The sequence below is a fragment of the Carassius auratus genome, chromosome 16 (genome assembly GCF_003368295.1).
Source record: "Carassius auratus strain Wakin chromosome 16, ASM336829v1, whole genome shotgun sequence".
NCBI classification, from domain to species: Eukaryota; Metazoa; Chordata; class Actinopteri; order Cypriniformes; family Cyprinidae; genus Carassius; species Carassius auratus.
Window position 1 is genome coordinate 6,294,199 of NC_039258.1, and position 23,331 is coordinate 6,317,529.

At 39.2% G+C, this 23,331-nt stretch overlaps 1 protein-coding gene across 1 annotated transcript in view; it reads left to right on the forward strand.

The window, feature by feature from the left end:
• Positions 1-19,670, forward strand: part of LOC113115923 (neural-cadherin) — a 119,660-nt gene extending 99,990 nt beyond the window's left edge. Inside the window, exons 17-32 of the mRNA XM_026283655.1 lie at positions 2,460-2,743; positions 3,210-4,827; positions 5,736-5,829; positions 7,772-7,956; positions 8,844-9,079; positions 9,936-10,213; positions 10,353-10,567; positions 12,091-12,218; positions 12,540-12,667; positions 12,857-12,980; positions 14,184-14,531; positions 14,653-14,917; positions 15,864-16,044; positions 16,133-16,386; positions 18,145-18,302; positions 18,646-19,670. Coding sequence (XP_026139440.1) covers positions 2,460-2,743; positions 3,210-4,827; positions 5,736-5,829; positions 7,772-7,956; positions 8,844-9,079; positions 9,936-10,213; positions 10,353-10,567; positions 12,091-12,218; positions 12,540-12,667; positions 12,857-12,980; positions 14,184-14,531; positions 14,653-14,917; positions 15,864-16,044; positions 16,133-16,386; positions 18,145-18,302; positions 18,646-19,104 — 4,955 coding nt within the window. The 3' untranslated portion in view covers positions 19,105-19,670. The remainder of the gene's footprint in view (positions 1-2,459; positions 2,744-3,209; positions 4,828-5,735; positions 5,830-7,771; positions 7,957-8,843; positions 9,080-9,935; positions 10,214-10,352; positions 10,568-12,090; positions 12,219-12,539; positions 12,668-12,856; positions 12,981-14,183; positions 14,532-14,652; positions 14,918-15,863; positions 16,045-16,132; positions 16,387-18,144; positions 18,303-18,645) is intronic.
• The last annotated feature ends 3,661 nt before the right edge of the window (positions 19,671-23,331 follow it).

Consider the following 23,331-nt stretch of genomic DNA (forward strand, 5'->3'; position numbering starts at 1 on the left):
CATTAATGCCATAAAAGTTTATTCCATGACTTGAGAAAGAGTCACGAGGAACGTCCAAAATCTAAATGTTTTGTTATCCCGTTATTCTTATGTTATTTGGTATTAATGCAGGTTACATATTGTACAGGTTTCTGTAGTTTAAATATTTTGACTTAGTTTTATAAAAATAAATATAGATAGTAGTTGGTTTTTAGTTTTAATTTACTTTTAGGAAAATTTGTAGTAATTTTGTTCTATGCTTTTGTCATTTTAATACATATATTATCTTGGTTAACTTTTATTTCACATAACTTTTTTAAATGGTCGAGGAAATGCTGACAGAATGTAAATTTTCTGACAAACCCTATTATCTTTAAGATAGCACCGAGAGGCAGAAATAGGGACAAGATGCCATTTTTGTTGTCCAATCCGCACCGCACAGCAGCATACTTTTGGTATTGTTACCAAAGTATGCTGAACCCCTCAAGGGCAAGCTGAAACTGCAGGGAGTTCATGTTTATTTCAATAGCGCACAGACTTTACAATGATGTAACAATCACCATTACACCATTTTACACAAGACAGCCTGTTTTTTGGTTTTGTACGATGCCAAAATTAGCATGTGTACAAGCATTGCTGACAGCATATTTTACCTTAATGCTATGCATTGTTTGACCTCTGAAATGAAACTTGGCTGTTTAGTAAATGTTTTATTTATGTCTTTAGAGAGCTCCGTATCCTTCAGACAATCTCAACACTGCCTGAAAACTTCGCCTTAGCTGCTGAAACCATGTGAATGCACGAGCAGCTATTAATTAGTCAACCGTACTCTCGTGGTCAGTCAAATTTGCATATTCTGGAGCGACTTCTAGTGTTGATTTTGTCCTGTTGGAACATTAGGTCCGTCGCCCTTTCCACCAACAGCCATAGAGTTGCTCATGTTAATCTGAGCGCGTCAGGCTTGGACAAATCACCTATCCATCCAATGTAGCGTAGCAGCCTGCCTGTCTGCCCACCCCCTCATTTCTCATCCTCTGCCTGTAGAATATTCCGGGCTGTCACCTCCACACATCTCGGTGACACGAGTCCTCCACCTGATCTCGCTCTGATTTCCATCAGGGCATGGCGACTTCGGCTCATCTGTCAACATAAACAAACAGGCGGGAGCGCGGTGTCTCTCACTGCGACACGGCTTCACCTGTTACATATGCATGACAAATTATGTGTGGCGTGGAGCTGCATCAACAAGCAGACTGAAGAGAAGGAGACGGGCAGCGGGATGGAGACGTGCAAGTTTCAGATAGCTCATTAATGATGAGACGCCCACGCCACCGTGGAGGTGATAAGGGTGACGTGACATGCCACGGCTGGATGGACGGTCCAGAGCCGGGCGACAGCTAATATCTCATAACTGTCATGAAGGGGAATGCAAATCGAAGCTTGATGTCCCTCTGTCCCCTTCCTGCTTTGAAAGGCACAATGAATGAGATTGCCATTAAAATGCAATATTTCTTATTACGCTGGGGATGAAAATGGGGAATAGGAATAATTAGGAGCTGATTTGCAGGAGAGAAGGAATTTTATGGTCCTGTTAAGTGTTTCCTAAAGCTGATTAGCAGTGCCCTCTCTGAGCTGTTCATTAAACTTCAGACTGATTTCAAAGATGGAATATGTAAAACACACTGAACTTTCTTCAATAGCCGAATGAGTACAAGGTCTCCTGGACTTTCGGCTGTCTTTCATCACCAGTGACCATTCTATAGATCACATAGTTAAGTTTAAACTGGTTGGCCTGTGGTGGCACTGTGGGGAGGGCCGCCATATGGCCCAGCTAGTCATTAAGGAAGCTTGCTTTTGGCAAAATCACTGGAACTCCCCTCAGCAAGTGTCACAGCATATCACACTTCACAACCGTGATGGCCGTAGCCAGGATGAGCATGACATGTTCTAATGAAATCCTCACACGTCACGCCCAGATGGTGTTTGTCTCATAAAATCTGATCCGGACTGGTAAACAGAGCTGGCACGAAACTAGAGCCTTTCCACCATGCAGTGTACCATGGGTGGATAAAACCATTTGGGGTCAGGCTGGGGAGATTTAACATAGCAGTTCATACAGTATATTCAGATATATGGGATTTCATATTAAACATTATTAAACATTTGGTGTATCATTTTTATAATGAAACTGCCATGTTAAAATGACCAAATTGGATTTAATGACACATTGACTAAGAAAAAGTGTAAGCAAAATAAAGTGTAAAATATGTACAAAGCCGTCTGTGCGACATTTGTTATGTGTATGTTGATTTCAGTATTTAAGCACAATCATATCATGCCCTGTGTGCATTAGAGCTTTCTTGTCCTTTATGTAATCCTCATCAAATGAGCACAGATTAATACTGACATTCTCTTTTTATCCAGCTCAGCCAAGCTTAACACTTCCTCGAATGCTAACGCTTCCCAAACCCCCCAAACAGGTGCCAATGCCAAACTGCGGTACCAGATTACCTCCGGGAACACCATGGGCACGTTCGATGTGGAGCCAGAGGTTGGCACGATCTTCATTGCCCAGCGGCTAGACTATGAGCAGGTGCAGCGCTACGAGTTACGGCTGGTCGCATCGGATGGAAAATGGGAAAACCAGACAATGGTTTTCATTAACGTCATTAACCAGAATGACGAGGCACCCCTTTTCACGCAGACTCAGTATCACGCTAGCGTCATGGAGGAACTTACAGAGCTTCCTGTCCTTGTACTAGAGGTGAGGTGTTAAAATACTCAGACACATGCAATTGAATGAAAAAGACAATAATGTTGCTGCAAATAATATCAACCTTTTTAAAGAAATATGAAATTATTTTGTGGCTGTCTTGTACATTTTGTATTGTGCTATATATTAGTTCCAGTTTCGTTATGGGTTTATTAAGGTCCTCATGTAGTTTAAAGCTTACAAAGAAAAAAGAAAGCCTATTTAAAATAAATATTTTGACACACCCTACTATGATTATCATTCTCTGCTAGTGTGTCTCAATATTGCTGTCTATTGTGCTGTTAGTGTAAAATATAGACTTCAAAGGCTTTGCATAAACATACCGGAAAAGAGGCGGAGAGAACTATCTGCATTCCTTTGCTGTGACTATTAACTTTTAATTGCGTCGTATGTTCTGTGACAAGTGTGTTGAATTTTAATATGTATGCAAGTTTATACCCATCTGTTCCTCACACAGGTCTCAGCCACGGATCCAGATCAGGAGGCAGACCAGCATGCAGTGAGGTATTCTCTACACGGGCAAGGAGCTGGTAGTGAATTCACCATAGATGAGATGAATGGTAGGATCTTTGCCCAACGTCGTTTAAATCGTGAGGTTCGCTCGGCATGGCAATTCCTAGTATTTGCCACTGATGAGAATGGGGCAGGTCTTACCGGGTTTGCTGATGTTCTAGTCGAAGTGCAGGATATCAATGACAATGCACCTGTCTTCCTGTGTGCAACGGACAACTGCTTTTTGGGTCACGTGCCTGAGAACTCCCCTGCGGACACTTCCATAATGGAGATGCGAGCCACTGATCTAGATGATCCAAAAGCTGGGAAGAATGCTATCCTTACCTACAGAATTGTGCAGAATGTGCGCAATGAGATCAATCTTAACCTCTTCTCCATCAACCCAGCCACCGGCACAATCTATACTGTTCTTCGTTCTTTGGATAGGGAAGTGGTGGATCGATACCTCGTTGTGGTAGAAGCTCGTGATGGAGGAGGACTTTCAGGCACAGGAACAGCCACCATCGTAGTCTCTGACGTCAATGACCATCCTCCAGTGTTCACCCAAAGGGTCTACATGGCCTCTATGCCAGAAAACTTGGACATCAACAGCGAGGTAGTAGTAGTGGCTGCCACCGATGGTGATGAAGGTGAAAATTCGGTCATGACGTTTAGCATCATTGGTGGAGATGAAGACCGCAAATTCTTCATTGAGACTGACAAGGTGAACCGTCGTGGTATAGTGAGGCTAAAGAAGAAGATTGACTTTGAAAAGCCACATGAGCGCACATTCAACTTGACAGTCAAAGTGGAGGACGCTGACTTTTTTAGCCTGGCCTACTGCATCATTCAGGTTGAAGACTCCAATGACCAAGCTCCAGTCTTCTTCCCACAGTTCTACGAGGCAGGATCCATGTTTGAAGATGTTCCAATAGGCACCATCGTGGCACAGGTGACAGCCATGGATCTGGACTCTGGTCAAAATGGCAAGTTCACATACAGCATCGCCCCAGAATCCGACCCCTTTCAGCAGTTCCTGGTGGATAAGAGTGGTTGGGTGGTTGTAGCTGACTCTCTGGACAGGGAGAAGGTGTCTCAACATAGGCTTATGATCCTGGCCACAGACATGGGCAGCCCTGCTCTGACTGGCTCTGCCATCGTGTTAGTGACTGTTCAAGATGTCAATGACAATGGACCAGAGTTTGAGGCTCCATATCGGCCCGTTCTATGGGAGAACACTATTGCGCCACAGGTTGTTCACATGAACAATACATCCATTCTGTTGCATGTTATTGACAGAGACACGTCATCCAATGGAGGACCTTTTTCCATTCGGCTGCTGATGCTGACCTCTGACGTTACTAATTTCAACTTGACTGATTTGCGGAATGGCAGTGCCATGATAACTGCTCTTCGCAGCTTTGACCGGGAACAGCAGAAGCAGTATCTTCTTCCCATCCTGATGATTGACAGCGGCTCTCCACCAATGAGCTCCACCAGTACACTCACCGTCATAATTGGAGATAAAAATGACCATCCCCATGCACCTGGACACAGCGAGTTCATAGTGTACAACTTACAGGGTATGTTCCAAATAAATGTCATGATCTTGCTACTATGGTAATAGTCCTGAAATTCAGCAGGATGTTATTTACCTTCCTTATGGTACTTTTATATATACCATGGTACTGGAATTAAAATATCATGTTTTTATGGTACTTCCAAGAATACCATGATACTACCATTGTGAAAAATAGCATGGTTGCACTTTTTGTAAGTGTTAGAATTTTAATTTATTTTATTAATGATATTGGTACTCAAAAGTACTTCAGAATATACCATGGTTATGTCATTGTAAATGTGTAAAAACCGATGGTATTGCCATTGATACATGTCCAAAATACCATTGTAGTACCATGCTTCACTTCCACAATACTATGGCATTACTTTAGGGTACTTAAATATATTTCATGGTAAATGTGTAAGAAAAACTTTGATACTGCCATGGTACATTCCCAAAACACTATGTTTTTTAAGCCTTCTTAAAATATCACATTTTAGGAAAGAAATGTAGCATTACTTGATATATTTTTAGCATTTTTCTCTTTTTTCTGATGGAAATGCATTAGCCTTTTAATAAGAATTCGTCATGTAGCCCAAACATGGCATGATGCTAACAATTTACTTAAATCCCAGGTTTAAGAGGCACATAAACAGGAGCCATTTTAAAGGATGTTGATTTCATGACTAACAGGATTACAGCATTACGTTTTGCCTTTTGGAGAAATGGCAATGCTGCATGCTAATAGCATTGCATCCTCCCCACTGTGCTGTTTAAGTGGGTCCATATGTGCCAATGAAATGCTCTGCTTTTTGCTTATCTTTTTAAAGATATGTTTTCTCCGCCCACCCACACACGCGCATCGCCCCAGGTATCGCACAGCCTGGATGAAGGTAGCTTTTCTCTAACCTCATTATGTATTTTCCCCAGGTACACTCCCCACCACGGTGCTAGGACAGGTTCAATCCCCTGACCTTGATGATTGGAGTGAAAAGGTTTACAAGTTCGAAGGCAAACCCCCCAGGTGCTTTGATCTTCTATTGAAGTTTGATTCAAACTCTACTGTGTCAAGTGACACTTACAAGAGAATAAAAAGAACAAAAGTGAGGGAAAGATAAAGGATGAGAGCCTGCGGAGCACAGAATATTAGCTTACTGACATCTTGCCTGTCACTCGCCTTTTTAATTTCAAAATTCACTCTGAAGTGATACATGGGTTCTCTCCTAGTAACTGATAAGAAAGATTATGTTGGCTAGAGGTTCTCTCTAATGAGCTGCATCTAAGTGATGGTCTTTGTCCAAACCAGACTTTGTGGATCATGCCAGCGATGGCACCTTTAAGCAAAGTGATTATGCTAACACTCCAGCAAGCAATGCCAACTCAATCAGTTTAGTCTTGAGTTCAATCACAGTCTATTTCAAGTTCCATCCAGAACTGTGCCTGACGGTGTGTTGTCGAGGATCTTCTCTCATTAATTTGGATAATTAACACATTAATACATTAGCAGTATGATGCTAGCTAGTGTGACACATCTCTTGGCATCAAGAGGGTAGCTTCGATCCAAGCTGTTTTTCATTTGCTTACTTGACAGTTAAGTACCTAATTTGGCACAGGAGCTGAAGGTTACCATCGAGGTGGAACTCTATTCCTCTTATATGAACATGATTGAATTTAATTTGAGCAGTGTGACTACTGTGAGTTTAGCGACCTTGCTGCACAATGTTTGAAGTTACAGGGCCAAACATAGGTTCATAGCAAACACCATATTAAGAGCCATAAACCAGTGTTGCTTTAATAGACGTGTCATTTTCATTTTGTGTCCTTGTCCTTTTAGTTCATGCTACAAGACAGAAGCTCGTCACTCACACTAGCCTGTAATCACAGATACTACAATACATTTTGAAATCTGGTTTCAAGAGAGACATGAGCAGCAGCCAATGACATTGCGAGTCTTACTTTTCAATTATTTTTCAGCTTCTGCAGAACATTGCAAAAAATGACCACAAATCCTAAAATCAACTCTTGAATTACTATGTGCTTTAGTTTACGTGAGAAAATGCAAATTCAGGATAGTGGATATGGTCAGGGAGGCTATTGTGCTTCTCAATATTTTTGTGGAAAAGTTCAAAATAATTTATTTGATATCATTTTTTATGTATAACAAAAAGTCTTTACTGTAACAGCTAATTCAATGATGAATGCATACTTGCTAACTGAAAGTATTATTATTATTATTTTTATCAAACTAACCCCAAGTGTAGTGTGATTTTCTATTTTTAAGCACAAATCTTAAACAATTTAGTGATGTTTTATACTTAAAAGCAAGAAAAATGTGCACATGATCATACTTAAAAATGCAGAGAGATAATACAACTGTGATCTAGACAGAGAAGGAGTGTATCCATTCAAAAGAGAGAAAGTGAAAAAGAGACTTGTGCTGCCCAGCTGTTTCTGGAATCTCTTATCCAGAACAGCAGAAGTGTCCCTGTCATGGTCATCACATCTGGAGACGGAGACAGGAGTTGACATAAGTGCTTTCACTGATATACACACTGCCATTAATAATACAGCTTGAGTCATCTTACAGCATCAGTGCTGATCTTTCATGTGTGATGATGCAGGAATGAACCTTGGAATAAATCTCCAGTTACTGTTTGTCTAAGTTTTAAGGAATAGTTCACCCAAAATTGGAAATTCTGACACAAATTTGTCACCCTCATGCAGGACCAAATGTTTTTCTTTTCCGTCAAACACAGAGGTGTTAGACAGAATGTTGACATTTGCTCTTTGTGCTGTTGAACTCCAGCAAAAAAACAACAAAAAAGCAACATTAAAGGCTTCCTTCTATGTCTTATACACTATATTCCATGCATTCTCTTAAACATCGTAATTGACTGCATGAGTACATTTCCAGTTTAATCCTCATTATCTCATCTTTTTGCCCCATTGAACATGAACCCACACAGGCAGTTCAGCCTGAACCAAAACACCGGTCAGCTGAGCATCCGAGAGGGAACACCAGCTGGATTCTACAGCCTGCAGGTGAGGGTGGCAGATAAGAGCTGGCCAGACGTCACCTCATCGGCCGAGGTCACGGTGATGGAGCTGGAGGAGGATGCACTGAGGAACGCTGGGTCAATCAGACTGGCCAGTGAGTGAATCTCCCTTTCCAAAAATGAATATCTTAATAATATAGAAGAGCTCATTTTTGTTTTGATTTATTAATCTATTGATTCTTAATCATAAGCTTACATTAGTGTTATATTTAACCATTGTGTGACAAGATTTTCCCGGTCAAAAATGAATTTACTTCTATTATGCTATATATGTTGGATTCAGTATTTTATCAGGTTGTTTTATTTCAGTTAGTCATTACGTTTTGTATTTCTTTTCGTAAGTAATTGGTCATAGGCCTAATTGATCTGAACTTTTGCACTTATTATCTGGGGTTTTTTTCACTCAAAAACTAAGGTGAATAAGCTAAGAACAATGAAGACTACAAGCAGTTAGTGTATAAAAAACAAAACCTTTGCTAATTGAAAGAAAACTATTTGATAAAAAGGTTGAATGCATTATTCTTAAATTACTGAATATCTGATATTAGAAACCCAAATGCATTTTTAAAAAATGCATAGCATTTGCATCCCTGTGTTCCATTTCAAAAATTGGTCATTTTTATGACTAGGTATTTGGTTTGACCTTAAAAGTTTGTGCATCACATTTCAATACAGATTTTATAAATATGTCACATGTAATGCAGGCTGATATTGATGAATGAGCATAATGCACTCCACAGCCTGAGAGTAAGTGCTCTTACTCATTTCACATTTGCATAAAAGTCTTAGCATAGAAAGGACAGCATGAAAAAATCTTACAAAATAGGGTCGGAGAGAAAATCATATGGCTAAAAAAAAATTGTAACAACGAACATTTTAAATTGTTTAAAAAATCTTAAGGAACAGATGTGACCATATTAATAAATATGCTTGGGTTTTACATTGAAATCAAGTTCTTTGTATGTGTGTTCGTTATGCACAGACCTGACTGCAAATGAGTTTTTCCGAACATCAACAAATGAGGAGAGCCGATACGAGCGTCTCCGCCGTCTCTTGTCCGACCTCTTCCAGACTGATATAGAGAATGTTGACATCTTCAGCCTGGCTAGTGGCAGCCAGCCAGCTCAGCATCACCTCAGCGTGTGGTTTGCCGCCCATGGCTCGCCATTCTACAAGCCCGAGAAACTCCACGGCTACGTGGCAATGCACAAAGCTAAGGTGACAAAGACAAGTGCACAAAAACTCACACTTTCACACCAATCCACGTCTCCTGTGTTGCTCACATAGGCACAGACATGGAGTCTATGAAGCTGTTCACATTTACATGCATCTCACACCTGCACTCAAGAGACACACTTTGCAATGGGTCAATAAATATTTAATTTCCATGTAAGGTATGAGATGGTGGGCTGTCGCTTTGGGCCGGGGAGACGAGCAGGATTTCTGAAAGGGAGTGAGAGAGGAATGGATAGAAAGAACATGTTGCTCCCTGTGCAGCATTCACCAGTCTATAAATCAGGTGTAGAGTGGGCGCTCTTCACAGCCCAGCGTGGTGCTAATGCTCTCACCGAGATGATGTTGATGCACTACACAGGAAGCTGCTCTGACATTTTAAGAGCCGCTGCTGAGGGATGTGATGGACTGTCCTTGAGTCCAGAACAAACAAACACACTCAAACTAACAAAACATGTACAGAAATGATTATGGTGAATTATTTGGGTTGCATTATTCCTCTTGTAAATTGTTTTGATAATGATGTATTTGAACTGGTAAAATAAAAGAATACTAGAAAACAGGTCAAATGGTGGAGAAAACTAAATTAAAGTAAAGTAAATGAAAATTAAAAATCAAAAGATAACATTTACTTGAATGTATTTTGTATTTTATCTTTTCATTTTTTTTTTGCTATCTAGTTGTAGTAATGTTGAGTGGCTGATTGTTTCAATATGTTGTGCAGTTTTGCATGTGTAAAAGGAAAATCATTTTGAACAAACAAATATAGTACAAAAAAGGAAAGTTGTGGAAGTAACATTAGTAAATAAGTAATTCAATAGGATTTGTTGTTCTCTTTCAGTTGGAGTCTGCTCTGGGTGTGACCATTCTACAGGTGGGGGTGGACGAGTGTGCCTATGCAGCCTGTGGTCAGACAGGCGGCTGCTCTAGCAAGGTGACATTCAGTGACACCCCTAAAACACTGAACAACGGGAATGTCTCTTTGGTGTCTGTCTCAGCTAAAGCGAGCGCTCAGTGTGGCTGCCTCGCTCGAGAGGGCGTTCACCTGCACTGCTCTTCATACTCACACAACCCTTGCCTGAACGGAGGCACCTGTGTGGATAGTGAACTAGGCTACAGGTAAAACACACTAGTGTTCCAGCACTCAAGTCTTGTTAATAATTGCTTGTTTTTCTATATAAAAGAATAAACATTGTTTATTCATATAATGCATTTTCACTATTGGGGAAGCAATGGCTGATCTATCTCTCTGTTGCAGGTGTAAATGTCCCCCTATGTTTGATGGACCAGAATGCCAGCAAACCAAGCACAGTTTCCTTGGGAATGGTTATGCTTGGTTCCCTCCCATAAGGCCTTGCTTCCAGAGCCACATCTCTCTGGAGTTCATCACAGAAGCAGGCAATGGCCTACTGTTCTACAGTGGCCCAATGGGAACACCTCAGCCTGGAGAAAAAGAGGACTTCATTGCACTGGGTATGTATTGTATGCATAATTGACATATTTCACCGTTTTATTTTATTTTTATTTTTATTTGCATAGTACATAGTTTTAGTAATTTTGTTCTGTGCTATTGTCATTTATTTATTTATTTATTTATATTTATAATATATTTATTTTTAGATTACTTTTAGTTAAATCTCTAAATTTTAGTACTTAATTTTAGTACTTAAACTTATTTCAGCTAGTTCCTAGGGCAATTCTTTTTTTAAATCTAAATGTTAATCCATATTTTATTTTGTTTCAGATTGATTTAAATTGTCAAAAAAAGTATTAATTTAATAATAGTTAACAATATCACGTGCACCACATTCTGAATGATCTAAAAAAAACTATGTATACTATATGTAAACATTGCAGTCTCAATAATGGAGAAAACATCTGTCGTAGTGCCATCATAATTTAAGTTTCTCTTTTTATACTGCAAGACATTAATTTCCTCTAACAATTAATAGTGTTACTAAAATCGATTAATGGCAAAAACACAATCTAAAGTGAGCCGTTAATTATAGATGTTTGTAAATGTGTGTGGTCAGCAGTGGTGTGAATGGGGTTTGGTCAGCATTGATCTTGACCCCAAGTCACTGATGAAGGTCACATATTCAGATTCTGTGCCACTTGTCCAATACTGTATTGTGCAACTGGTCATATGATTTCAGGAAACGACCCTCCTGTGGCCTTGCATAAGCTTACATCATCAGTTTGGTACATGTTTTTATTGAACTGGGGCCAAAACCCTCCACTGCAGTGACAGCAATTTCAAACTGACCACAAATTGATCACGAATAAGCATTTTTTGCTGTTGGGGTCAAAACCAATCTTAGGGGGCATAAAACAGCATTAGACTTTCATGTCACATGTGTTTGCGGTACCGGTGTCATATGCTTTGCCATGATGAGTTTGAGAACTTGCTAAAGGTTAAGTGTACTAGTGGCACTAAATAACCCTGGAGTCAAATCTATGTGATTGTTTTGCCATTTTATCATCCTCTGGACAAAAATCTACATGATTTTGAGGTGTTATTCATGTTTGTGGCACAAACAAGACAAGTTACACAAGTCTTCAGGCCCAGAACTGCCATTTTTTCATGTTAATTCACAGTTTCCACAAAAATATTATGCAGCACAAATGTTTTCAGCATTGGTAATAAAAAAAAAAAAAAAAAAAAAAAAAAAAAAGAGCACCTAATCTGCAAATTCAAATTATTTCTGACGGATCATGTGACACTGAAGACTACAGTAATGGCTATTGAGAATTCAGCTTTGCCTTTACAGTAAAAAATTACATACTAAAACATATTAATTAATAATATTTCACAAAATTACTTTTTCAAATGTATCTTTATCAAATAAATGCAGCCTTGGTGAGCATAAGAGACTTCTTTTAATAACAGAAAACTTTACCAACACCACATTTTTGAATGTTACAATGTACCTCTTGGCACTCATATTAACATTCTGTGTGTCTTCTAATGAAATTCCATGATTCTGTTTCATTAGAGCTGAAAAATGGAGTTCCTGTGCTGAGTGTGAATCATGGTTCGGGGACCCTAACACTGCAGCTGCCCATGAGAGCCACTGTCACAGACCGCCGCTGGCATCACCTGGACATCATCAGCGATGGCAAGGTAAGGGTATTGATTGAAATGAAGGGCATGTGACAAGGATTAGACACTGGGCATTTGCCATTCCTGGAGGAATTTTTGTTTGATTTTATAATGTTCTCAACCTCACCTCAATTTCATTGAAACATGAAGCTGTCAGAGAGTCCAGATCATCACATAGCTTTGAGGCTCATACTGGGTAAAGCAGATTGTGAGCTTTTATCGCCCTCTGTGATTTGGGTCTAAAATATTATATTATGAAACGTGACTTCTCGTGCATTCAGATGGTGTAATACTTTGCCTTGAATTTATATTATTGTGTGTGTGTGTGCTTTTTTTGTGTAGATGGTGCAGCTGATTCTGGACCAGTGCTCTGGTGCCATGGTGAACGAATTGGAAGGCTTGGGAGCTGAGATGCTTGAGATTGATATGTCAGTGTGCAAGGCCTCCGGAGAGACACCAGGCAGTGAAAGGTAAAATTTGCCCATCTTTATGCTAGTGCCTTTCTTTCCAGGACAACACATAAAAACGTATATTTCACTCAGGCATATGCAAATATTTGCTTATAAATGCTCTCTAGAAACACCTCCTGCCTTTGCCAAGCAATAGCAAGTAGCAAATCATTGTTTCTGGCTGTGCCGCATCTGTTTATTTCTCTTCAGGTTTTTGGATGTCTATCAGCCTCTCCAGCTGGGTGGGGTTAAAGAGACACACTCACTTCGTAAGTCACACCCCCATTACAAAGGATTTGTGGGATGCATGAGGAACCTGGTGGTGGACAGTCAGGTAAAACCAGTGTAAATATGTTTATTCTTCTAGGTGCTACTTTGTTTTGAACTTTTTAAGTATGTTCTTTATAGTATATCTTTCTGGAAGGAGTATTGGCAGAAGTAAAATATAATTTTACAAAGGAAGCTAAATATGACTATTGTTTAATACTTGTATTAAGTGCTGGAAGTATGTACTTCACTGATAACTGGAAATATTGACACTTTTAAGTGTGTCCCACATCATAAATTAATTCATAACTTCTTGTCATGCAATGTTTGCATTTACCTTTAAGCATTTATCTAAAATTATTACCTTAAAATGCATTACTATTTAACATTACTTGCCTGCTTAAATTCTGTGGTAGCAATGCATTTTTTCCCAAACGAGAAAAAGTTGAAAATGAACTATTACCGACTCCTCTTCTTTCATTGTACAAGAGATTGTGGGAAATAAAAATATAAAATAAAAAAACATACAAGTTTATAATTGGGTAATATAAGTTTGGCTTAATATTTTCAATATGCTATTTTCAATGGATTTGGTATGCACTAATTCTATTTGGACAGATTATTTATAAATACATACATGTTGTTTCTATTTTAAATAGGATTGCATTATTAAGAGAACAGGTAACACTTTAATATAGGGACCAGTTCTCATTAATAACTAGCTGCTTATTAGCATGACTATTATTAACATGTTGGCTGTTTATAAGTGCTTATAAAGCACATATTCTGCATAACCATTTGCTACACACCTAATCCTATCCAATAACTAAACTATTATTAATAAATTAGTAGATTGAGGCAAAAGTCATAGATAATGGTTTGTTAAAGGTGAAAATTGGACCTTAAAATAAAGTGTGACCCGAGAAGATTATGTTTCTAGTTTACTGACAATGGGCCTCATTCATAAAGCATAAACAAAATGAATTCTGCTGAAAATCTACTAATTAAAACCAATAAAATTGTCACATACAGTCCACCGTAGCTTTACATATGAATCCAGACATTAATTATACTCAAGTTTCATGAATGAATCTGTCAGTGTTAAACATCTTTCAGACTGAATGTGTTTCGGGTTCCAATCTACAATCTTTTATTTGGACGGAACAGACGTTTACCTGAGCCACTTTCTGACAGCGAGTCGATACGGATCAATGATGTTCAGGATTGTGCTGACTCAGGCCTTTCTATGTGTGTGTCTGTGTTCTGTCAGGTGTACGACCTCGGCAGCGCAGCAGAGAGTGAGAACAGCACCCCGGGATGTGCCCTAACAGACGGTGTGTGTCTGACCGCCGGAGGACCCTCCTGTGGGGTCCATGGGAAATGTCTGGGGGAATGGGGCTCCTTCAGTTGTGACTGCCATCCTGGATATAGTGGACACAAGTGTGACAAAGCCCTTCCTGAGTGGTCGTTTGAGAAAGACAGTGTGCTGAGGTACCAGCTGAGAGGTGGAGGAAGTCCACGCAAGACCCAAGCTCACTTCCTGCTGAGAACCCGCTCCTCCATGGGCAGCCTGCTCAGCGTGGCCTCACGTGACGCCAACGAGTTCATTATCCTGGAAGTGAGTGATGCACATGAATGCAATAACATCTAATTCAATTGCATTCAAATTCAAGTGTCCAATTACATCTGTGAAAATGGTGTAAAGCTGTAATGCTGTGCCATCTTCTTGTCTCTTTTAGATAGTAGATGGGTACCTCACTGTCCGTGCTAACCTTGGGGATGGCGCTCACTCTCTGAAGCTAAATGGGCATCGCATAAACCTTGGCCAGTGGGTCTTCGTCAGCCTTCACCGGCATGACAACATCTTCACCCTGCGACTGGAGCAGGGTGGGGGCTCACGAGAGGTCACAGGGGTCCTGGGTCAAAAGAAGGAAATAGTAGTTCACCCCTCCAGTGTGTTTCTGGGAAACAGCGCCGCTCCAAACACACAGGGAGACTTTCAAGGTGGGATTTCTCTTCCCTTTCTTCCTCAGAGCTGTAATTCAAATCAGTTTTTTCTCTGTTTGCTTTGTTGAACTCCTGATAAGAGGGAATTTGTTTTCTTTTTCTGTTTTTATTTATTCACGCTTTTGAAGATTAAAGCTTAATATTATAACTTAGTTACTCAACTCTCTGGAATGCTTGATTCTAATTGTTAAGTCTCAGCATTTTAAGGTCAAATATATTTGTATAATTACCTCTAGTCTATATAATAGACTTTGTCAAACAATCTCCTACAGTGTGCAATGTATAATATTATGTTTTGTGAATATTATTGTAATATACCCCAATGTGCAAAAGTGTAACATTTTTATTTTATTTTATTTTATTTTAATACTTTTATTTTGCAAGGACACAATAAAATGATTGTAAATACAAAATTACAAAAGATTTCCATTTCACATAAATTATGTTCTTCTTAACAAATCCACAAAAATATTAAGAGGTTCAACTGTTTTCAACACCGATGATAAAAAAGTTATAAAAGAGTTATAAAATCATTCTTGAACACAAAAGTGTGATTGTGTGATTTTGAATGATTTCTGAAGGATCATGTGACATTGAAGACTGGAATAATGGATGCTTAAATAACATTTAAAAATATTACTGGTTTTACTGTAGTTTAGCTGAAATAAATATTGCCTTGCTAAGCATTTAGTTAAAAAAAAACTTTTAAAAACATATAACAGTATTGGGAAATATAATATGTTTTAATTTTTTTTTTTTTTAATATGTACAATACTTTAAATGTCCACTTATTTATTTAATAAGTAACTGTAATGATCAAAATTACAGTCATTATACAGTATATTACAGTCCAAGAGCACGTCATGTTTTAAAAATAGAAGTCACTGTAACAAATACAAAATATTAAAGTTCTACAGCATTTTCACCATGTTTTTTCATACAGGCTGTATGCGGGATGTAAGACTGAACGGTCACTCTTTGTCGCTGGATGGTCAGGGCACAGAGTTCAGTACTGTGCTGGAGCGCCGAGGAGTCGTGCCCGGCTGCCACTCTGACGCCTGCAGTGTCAAACCCTGCCTGAGTCCGCTGTACTGCGTCGACCTGTGGAGGAAACACGAGTGCAGGTGAACACTCTCTCCCACACAAGAGTTTCCCACGGTCATACTGTCAAATGCTTCTTTCTTCATCTCGACGTCCGTTCTCTCACTCCAGGTGTCCAGCCAATCAGGTTGCGGTGGTGGATGAGGTCACAGCTCTTTTGCATTGTGCCCCGTCCCCCTGCGGCCCCACCACGTGTCGTAACGGTGGCACCTGCCTGGCTCACTCTACCAAGAACTACCAGTGCCGCTGTCCAGAGGGCTTCAGGGGCCAGTGGTGTGAGATCGGCCAAGTCAAATCTCTCCGTCTCGCCCCACTCAGCCCGAGCTCCATCCTAGCCATCAGCATGTGTCTGCTCGTCTTTTTCGGTAGCTATCCCAATATCATGGAACACTTTTCTTGAAAAGCGTTGTAATGTCTCTGTTATCATTGTAGAACAATGATGAGACCCTCTCATTTTGTGTTAGTCCAGTGGTTTACAATGGTATTGCAGGTGGGCCGCCAATTACTATTAAAAGAAATAATAATATTGCTCATATATGTAAAAAAAAAAGTCATAACATAATAACATCATTTCATATATATAATTAAATAACAAAATATAAATATTAAACCGTAACTATGCTTCCACTATTCAAGCTCGCTGATTGGTTTAAGAATAAACTGCCAATTTATCTTAGATTACATTTACATTTACATTTATTCATTAAGCAGACGCTTTTATCCAAAGTGATTTACAGATGAAGACAGTGGAAGCAATCAAAAACAACAAAAAGAGCAATATATAGATATTTCACTGCATATGCTACAGAACAACAGCAGTTGTACCAAGCCGTGCCAGCCCGAGTTATTTACTGTTCATTGCCAGTTTATTCAATAAAGACAGTTAACAATCTAGCTTCTGAGTACTAAGTTATTAACCCAACAGTAGAGGGGTCAGATCATTTTTCTTGCACTGGGCCACACAAACATATGTGTTTGGTTGTGTGGGCCACTAGTTGAGAAAGGTTGGGAACCACTGTGTCTATTGAGAAAACTGTCAATAGGGAGCCAACACACAGAGGTAAGACGGGCCAGTGTGTGTGTGTGTGTGTGTGTGTGTGTGTGTGTCTCAGGTGTGACAGGTACAACAATGACGTGACAGGCTGGCAGTGCCCCCCAGGCCTCTCTGCCAGCTCTGATACACCGTCAGCCACATAACAAGCAGACAAACAAATCTTTTTAAAGCATTACTGCATGCAGGCAGGAAGAAATTACTCATCAACTGAAGCAAAAATGAGAAACGTGCTGCCAGATGATGGGATTGGTTGGGCTTATGGCCTTCAGAGAAATTTGGCAGAAAATGATGGGTTATTTTTGGGTTGATCTGTCTTTAATTGAAAAGAGGGAGTCTTAGCATCCATGAACTGGCAGGATTGCATGAGCTGGTGAAAGATGATGCCTGCAATCAGACTTTTGCACTTGACAGTCAAAATCAAATCAAAACTGACCGTTTACTTCTTTAACTTTTTTGGGGATGATTTACAAATTGTGCAAGTTATTCTGATTTGTAAGTCGCTTTGGATAAAAGAGTCTTCTAAATGACAATGTAAATCTTATTCCAAAGACAAAGAAATCTTTGTAAACTTTCATCAGAATATAATATTTTTCTACATCTCTGAATCATAATCCAGGGCTCCAAAATCATATTTAAACCTGTAAATAATATAATTTCATTATTAACATATATCATTTGTAAATATAACAGTTTGTTAATATATAAAATATTTTTGTATTGAATTATAATTTGTCAGCATTTATTTGATCAAAAATACACTAAAAACAGTAATATTGTGAATATTATTACAATTTAAAATATTGTCATATATTTTAAAATGTAGTTTATTCCTGTGATGAAAAGCAGAATTTTCAGCATCATTACTCCTGTCTTGTCAAATTAGAAGCATTTTCATCAGTTGTCTTAAACTTCTTAGGACCACTTTGCTTGTCACATTATGGAAGTAAAATGTGTTGCTAAGTATTTACTGTCATTTAATATGTTAAGCATCCACACTTCCACCACCAAAAATGTGTAGAACTGGTTTCATCATTCTTGTAAATAATCTCTCTCTCTCTGTCCTCTGCAGCCGTGCTTGTGGCAGTGACTGTATGGAATCAGAAGGGCAGCCGGAATAAGTTCCGCAAGCGAGGTGTTTACCACATCCCAGCGGAGCACGAGAGCTGGGAGGACATCCGGGAGAACATCCTCAACTACAACGAGGAGGGAGGAGGAGAGCAGGACCAGGTATTCCATTAACACAGGGCAGCCGGGGGAAATATTGATTTACTTTCAGTAAGACTCAGGTCAGGGGAATGACCTCCATCAGCAGCTACACTGCCATCCCATCATCCTCTAGGTGGCAGCTTTCAGTACCTTAGAAATTCAATCTGCACAACATGATTTACACAAGAGCACAGCTATGCTCAGAATGGAATACTAGCATGCAGTCTATGCTATATTGTTGTCACGTCACATGATGTCATACATTGCATTCTTTTGAACCAGAGACTTTTTAATTAAAGTTTTAAAATCTGCAGATTCTATAGCACTTTCCCAGAATTTAACATGTGGCCTATGTGTCCACCAGAACGCCTATGACATCACCGAGCTGAAGAGGCCGCTGTGTTCCAGCTTGTCCCAGTCCTCCTCCTGCACCACCGCCCCCCTCATCAAGTCATCCCAGGGCTCTCAGGAGGAGGTCCATCCCTCCGGAGCCACCCTTCCCTACCACCACATCGCCAGCTGCGGGGGTCACTGCTCCATGGACTTCAAGAGCTACGTGTCGCGCATCATCTGGGAGGCCGACAATGACAGCCTGGCGTTCCCCATGGACACCTACCACGTGTACTGCATCGAGGGAAAGGGCTCCAGCGCAGGCAGCCTCAGCTCGCTGGGATCGGCTGTTTCAGAGGAGGCCTTCACCTACGACTCCCTGCGGCGCTGGGGCTCCAAGTTCGAAGGCCTCGGCGAGCTTTATCGCCGACCGGAGCTGGCCATCCCCTACATGGACACGGTGCAAAGCCAAAGCCAGGAACAACAACAATAACCAGACGACTTCAAGCCCAGCATTTGTTTTTTGTGTTAGTGTTTTATAGCCTTTATAGGGTTCCAGTTTGAACGCTACAAAAATTTGTCCTAAGAAAAGGTTTCTGTTGATTTGTGATACAGTTGGACAGCTTTAAGGGTGAGGAGCAGCTGAGGTTAGAGGACTGACTTGTTTTATTTATTGAGTGAAATATTAAATGTACTGTATTTATTTTTGCTCTGATAGGGAACAAAGCCAGCGAATCATCAGGACTTCACCATGATGAACATAGTATGCGGTCACAACTAAGGGGTGTTTTAGTGAACACACGTCTAATGCTGCGTTTCATCCCACTTGGAAAACCAGCTTTCTTTCTGAAAATGTGCATTAGGATGCCACTTTATGTAAGATTTTCATCTTAGAAGCTTGCGCTGAACTATGATTTTGCCAAAATGTGAGTTCACACTACCGTTCAAAAGTCTGGGATCGGTAAGAAGTTTTGTTTTTGTTGTTTAAAAACAGTAAAACATTAATATTGTGAAGTACTATAACTTTTTAAAACAACCTTTTTATATTTTAATGTAATTAATTCCTTTAATGGCAGAGCTGAATTTCTAGGATTTTTTGATGAAAAGAAAGCTTTTGGTCAACGTAATGAGACTTTACTGTCATTTTGATCAACTGAATGTGTTTTTGCTGAATAAAAGTATTAATTTCTTAAAGAAATAATAATAAAAAGAATTTCAAAAAAATAAAAAAATAAATAGATAAATCTTACTGACCCCATACTTTAACTTAAGCAGGGAACCCATGGTACTGGAAACCATTACATTAAACATTGAAAGAAATTATATTTAAATTTAGATAAAATAAAATGTTTAAGTATTTTTTAGGATACAAAATACTTAATTCATTCAATTCTATAAAATCTCTAAAAAAAATAAATTAATATAATTATATATATAATTCATTATATATATAATATAATTCATTATATATATAATATAATATAATTTAATAAATTAAATTCTTGAAGTCATAAATTACTGGAAAGCTAATGGACATGTCATGAAAATTGCACAGAAAGATTAGTCAAAAAAGTTTGGGAACCCTGCTTGAATAATACCCAGTTAACAATTAACATTCACTGCATCAATGAGACAATTTTCCTACATTTACACACTGATGAAACCTGTTCAGTTTGCACTGACAGCAAGGTGTAAAACGCTAAATGATCTTCTCCGGATCATCATACCGTACACCAGCAGAGCCATTAGGTTCTGTATGTCATTGAGAATCAGACCACAAAAGATGGTTGAAATTAAATAGATCCCACATCCGCCTTTGAATGGAGCGCAGCATTATTCCCAGCAGTTTACTGATCAAGGCGTAATGTTTCAGAAATCTGCACTTGACCAAAACTCTTGTTTTAATTCACCCAGCTGCACTAGTAATGGACGCCCACTTCTGAATTTTACTCTGAAGCATAAATTTGCCAAAAGAGGGTCACAAAGACAACGAAAGACTTCATAGGTGACTGATGTGCCAATGAATCACAAATCCACTCATGCAAAGAGAGCATACGTTACATTACTTTCGGTCAGTGGTGGTATAAATCTACATTCTGCCATGAATATTCATTGTGTAGTTCATTTTCTTTGTCTTTTTCATAAGAGGGGCATAGTGTGTGATGCCAATCATTTCTGTTGCTGGTGTGCTGCAACTGAGTCTCACAACACCAGATGAATGTGTATTTATTAGCCGAAGATGAAACTCCACTGTGTCAAAGTCTGTTTTAAAAGTTCAAATGTGGCCAGACACAGCGCAAATACAATCATTAAAAAAAAAACAAAAGTATGGATATTTTAAATTGCAATATACTTACAAAGGATCTGTATAGTTCTATTTTTATTGTTGTGAAAACGAATATTAGTCTGCTCAAATTTGCAGTCTGCATTTTGTAAGAACAAGGAGCCATAAGATTGGGTTTTCAGTTAGGTTAGTCCTCAAATAAATGCTCAGAAAACCTATACAGAAACATAAATTGAGTTGAAGACACATGGCCATTGCTCTTTTTCTGGAAAGGTCCAGGCAATGTCCCTCCATGCCTCATGTAAACCTTCTAACAAGAGCATGAGGTCATTGTCATAATGGCTTATAGTCGACTTGAAATGTTCCTTTTAGCCCATCACAGACCTGTGCTGCTCGTTGAACCATGTAAATAATGTAAATACAGAAATACTTTTTCTAGGGCCTTAACATTTTCCTTTTTGTATATGAATTTTAATAAATGAACTGTTTTCCTTGCGCAAACGTGAGAGCGTGGTTATTTTTGTCGTGTAGTTTCCTCATCCTGCATTTCACGCTTTAATGGCACTGATTTTCTTTTGTGTTTTTTTACTGCCACCCAGCGGTGATTTACAGTAATGGCACTGATTTTCTTTTGTGTTTTTTTACTGCCACCCAGCGGTGATTTACAGTTATGGCACTGATTTTCTTTTGTGTTGCTTTACTGCCACGCAGCGGTGATGTACAATAATCACAATCCCACCCCCCAAGGATTGTTATCAGTTGCCTTATGATCTCTAGTTTCCTGTTTATTTAGGTCCTTCCAAGAGGTACCAATAGGTAACATTAACAAAAAAAATGTTCAGCCTTCTAAACTCCCTGATATGTGAACCGAGCAAAGTTTGCTCTCATTCTGTTACATGGTTTTCTGAATCAATATCTGTTTAAGTTTCACTGTTAAGAGCCATTAAGTATCTTAGAAACGCATCAGACTCGTCTAATAAACATTTTTAGCAGCTGTGTATCAGTATGAACCCTTTTAATCAGTTAAATGGGTAGAATGAATGTTTTTTTGGCAGCTGGTCAGTATAATTTGCTATCTTTTCCTCTTTGTGGTAATACTCCCACTTTGCCTATTGTTTTTTAATTTTTGAGCTACATGAGGTCTGATACCTTTCTACATTCCTGGTTTATCTTTGTGACCTTTCTGACACCTTAAGTTCTGTTGTATTTATGTATTTATGAAATGTATTTACTTTTAGTTGTTTTTTATACATACATGTGTGTGTGTGTGTGTGTGTGTGTGTGTGTGTATATTCCTTCTTTGCTAATGTCTCCACTGCTAAAATGACATACTACCATAACAAATTAACAATTCATCTAACTCTCGCATGCTTTTTAAAACGTTTCCTCGCTCCTTTGACCTCCATCTCTGCCTCCTGCTTCATCTCTAATAGCTGACAACTTTGCCACGTTTTTCATTAATAAAATTAAACACATCAGTGCACAATTTTCACCACCACAATCTGTCAAGCTCATATCACCAGCAAACATACACTCATTTACATCCTTCTCTTCACTCTCTGAGGCAGATATGCCTCCAAACTCATCCTTTCTAATCATCCTACTACTTGTCCACTTGATCCTATTCCATCTCATCTCCTTCAAGCCATTTCTCCTGCAGTTGTACCTGTACTCACTCACATCATCAACACTTCCCTCCACATTGGTGTTTTTCCCTCATCATTTAGACAGGCACGTATAACTCCACTACTTAAGAAACCTAGCCTCAACCCATCTCTTTTAGAGAACTACAGACCAGTTTCCCTTCTTCCTTTCATTGCAAAAAACACTTGAACGAGCTGTGTTCAACCAAGTCTCTGCATTTTTCACACAGAACAACTTCCTTAAACAGCAACCAATCTGGCTTCAAAAGTGGACATTCAACTGAGACTGCCTTGCTCTCAGTTGTTGAAGCCCTAAGACTGGCAAGAGCGGAATCCAAATCTTCAGTTCTTATCCTGCTTGACAGAACCTGCATCACTAGGTTCTGTCATTCAGAAACATGGCTATTAATACTACTGCTATGCTGATGACACTCAACTCTACCTTTCATTCCATCCTGGTGATCCGACGGTACCTACTCACATCTCAGTTTGTCTAACAGACATTTCTTGTTGGATGAAGGACCATCACCTTCAACTTTGCCAAGACAGAACTGCTTGTGGTTCCAGCAAACCCATCCTTTCATCACAGTTTCACCATCCAGTAAAGCACATCAACCATAACTCCTTCAAAAACAGCCAGAAGCCTTGGAGTTATGATTGATGATCAGCTGACATTCTCAGACCACATTGCTAAAAATGTCCAGTCCTGCAGATTTGCTTTATTCAACATCAAGAAGATCAAGCCCTTTCTTTCAGAACATGCTTCACAACTCCTTGTTCAAGCTCTTGTTCT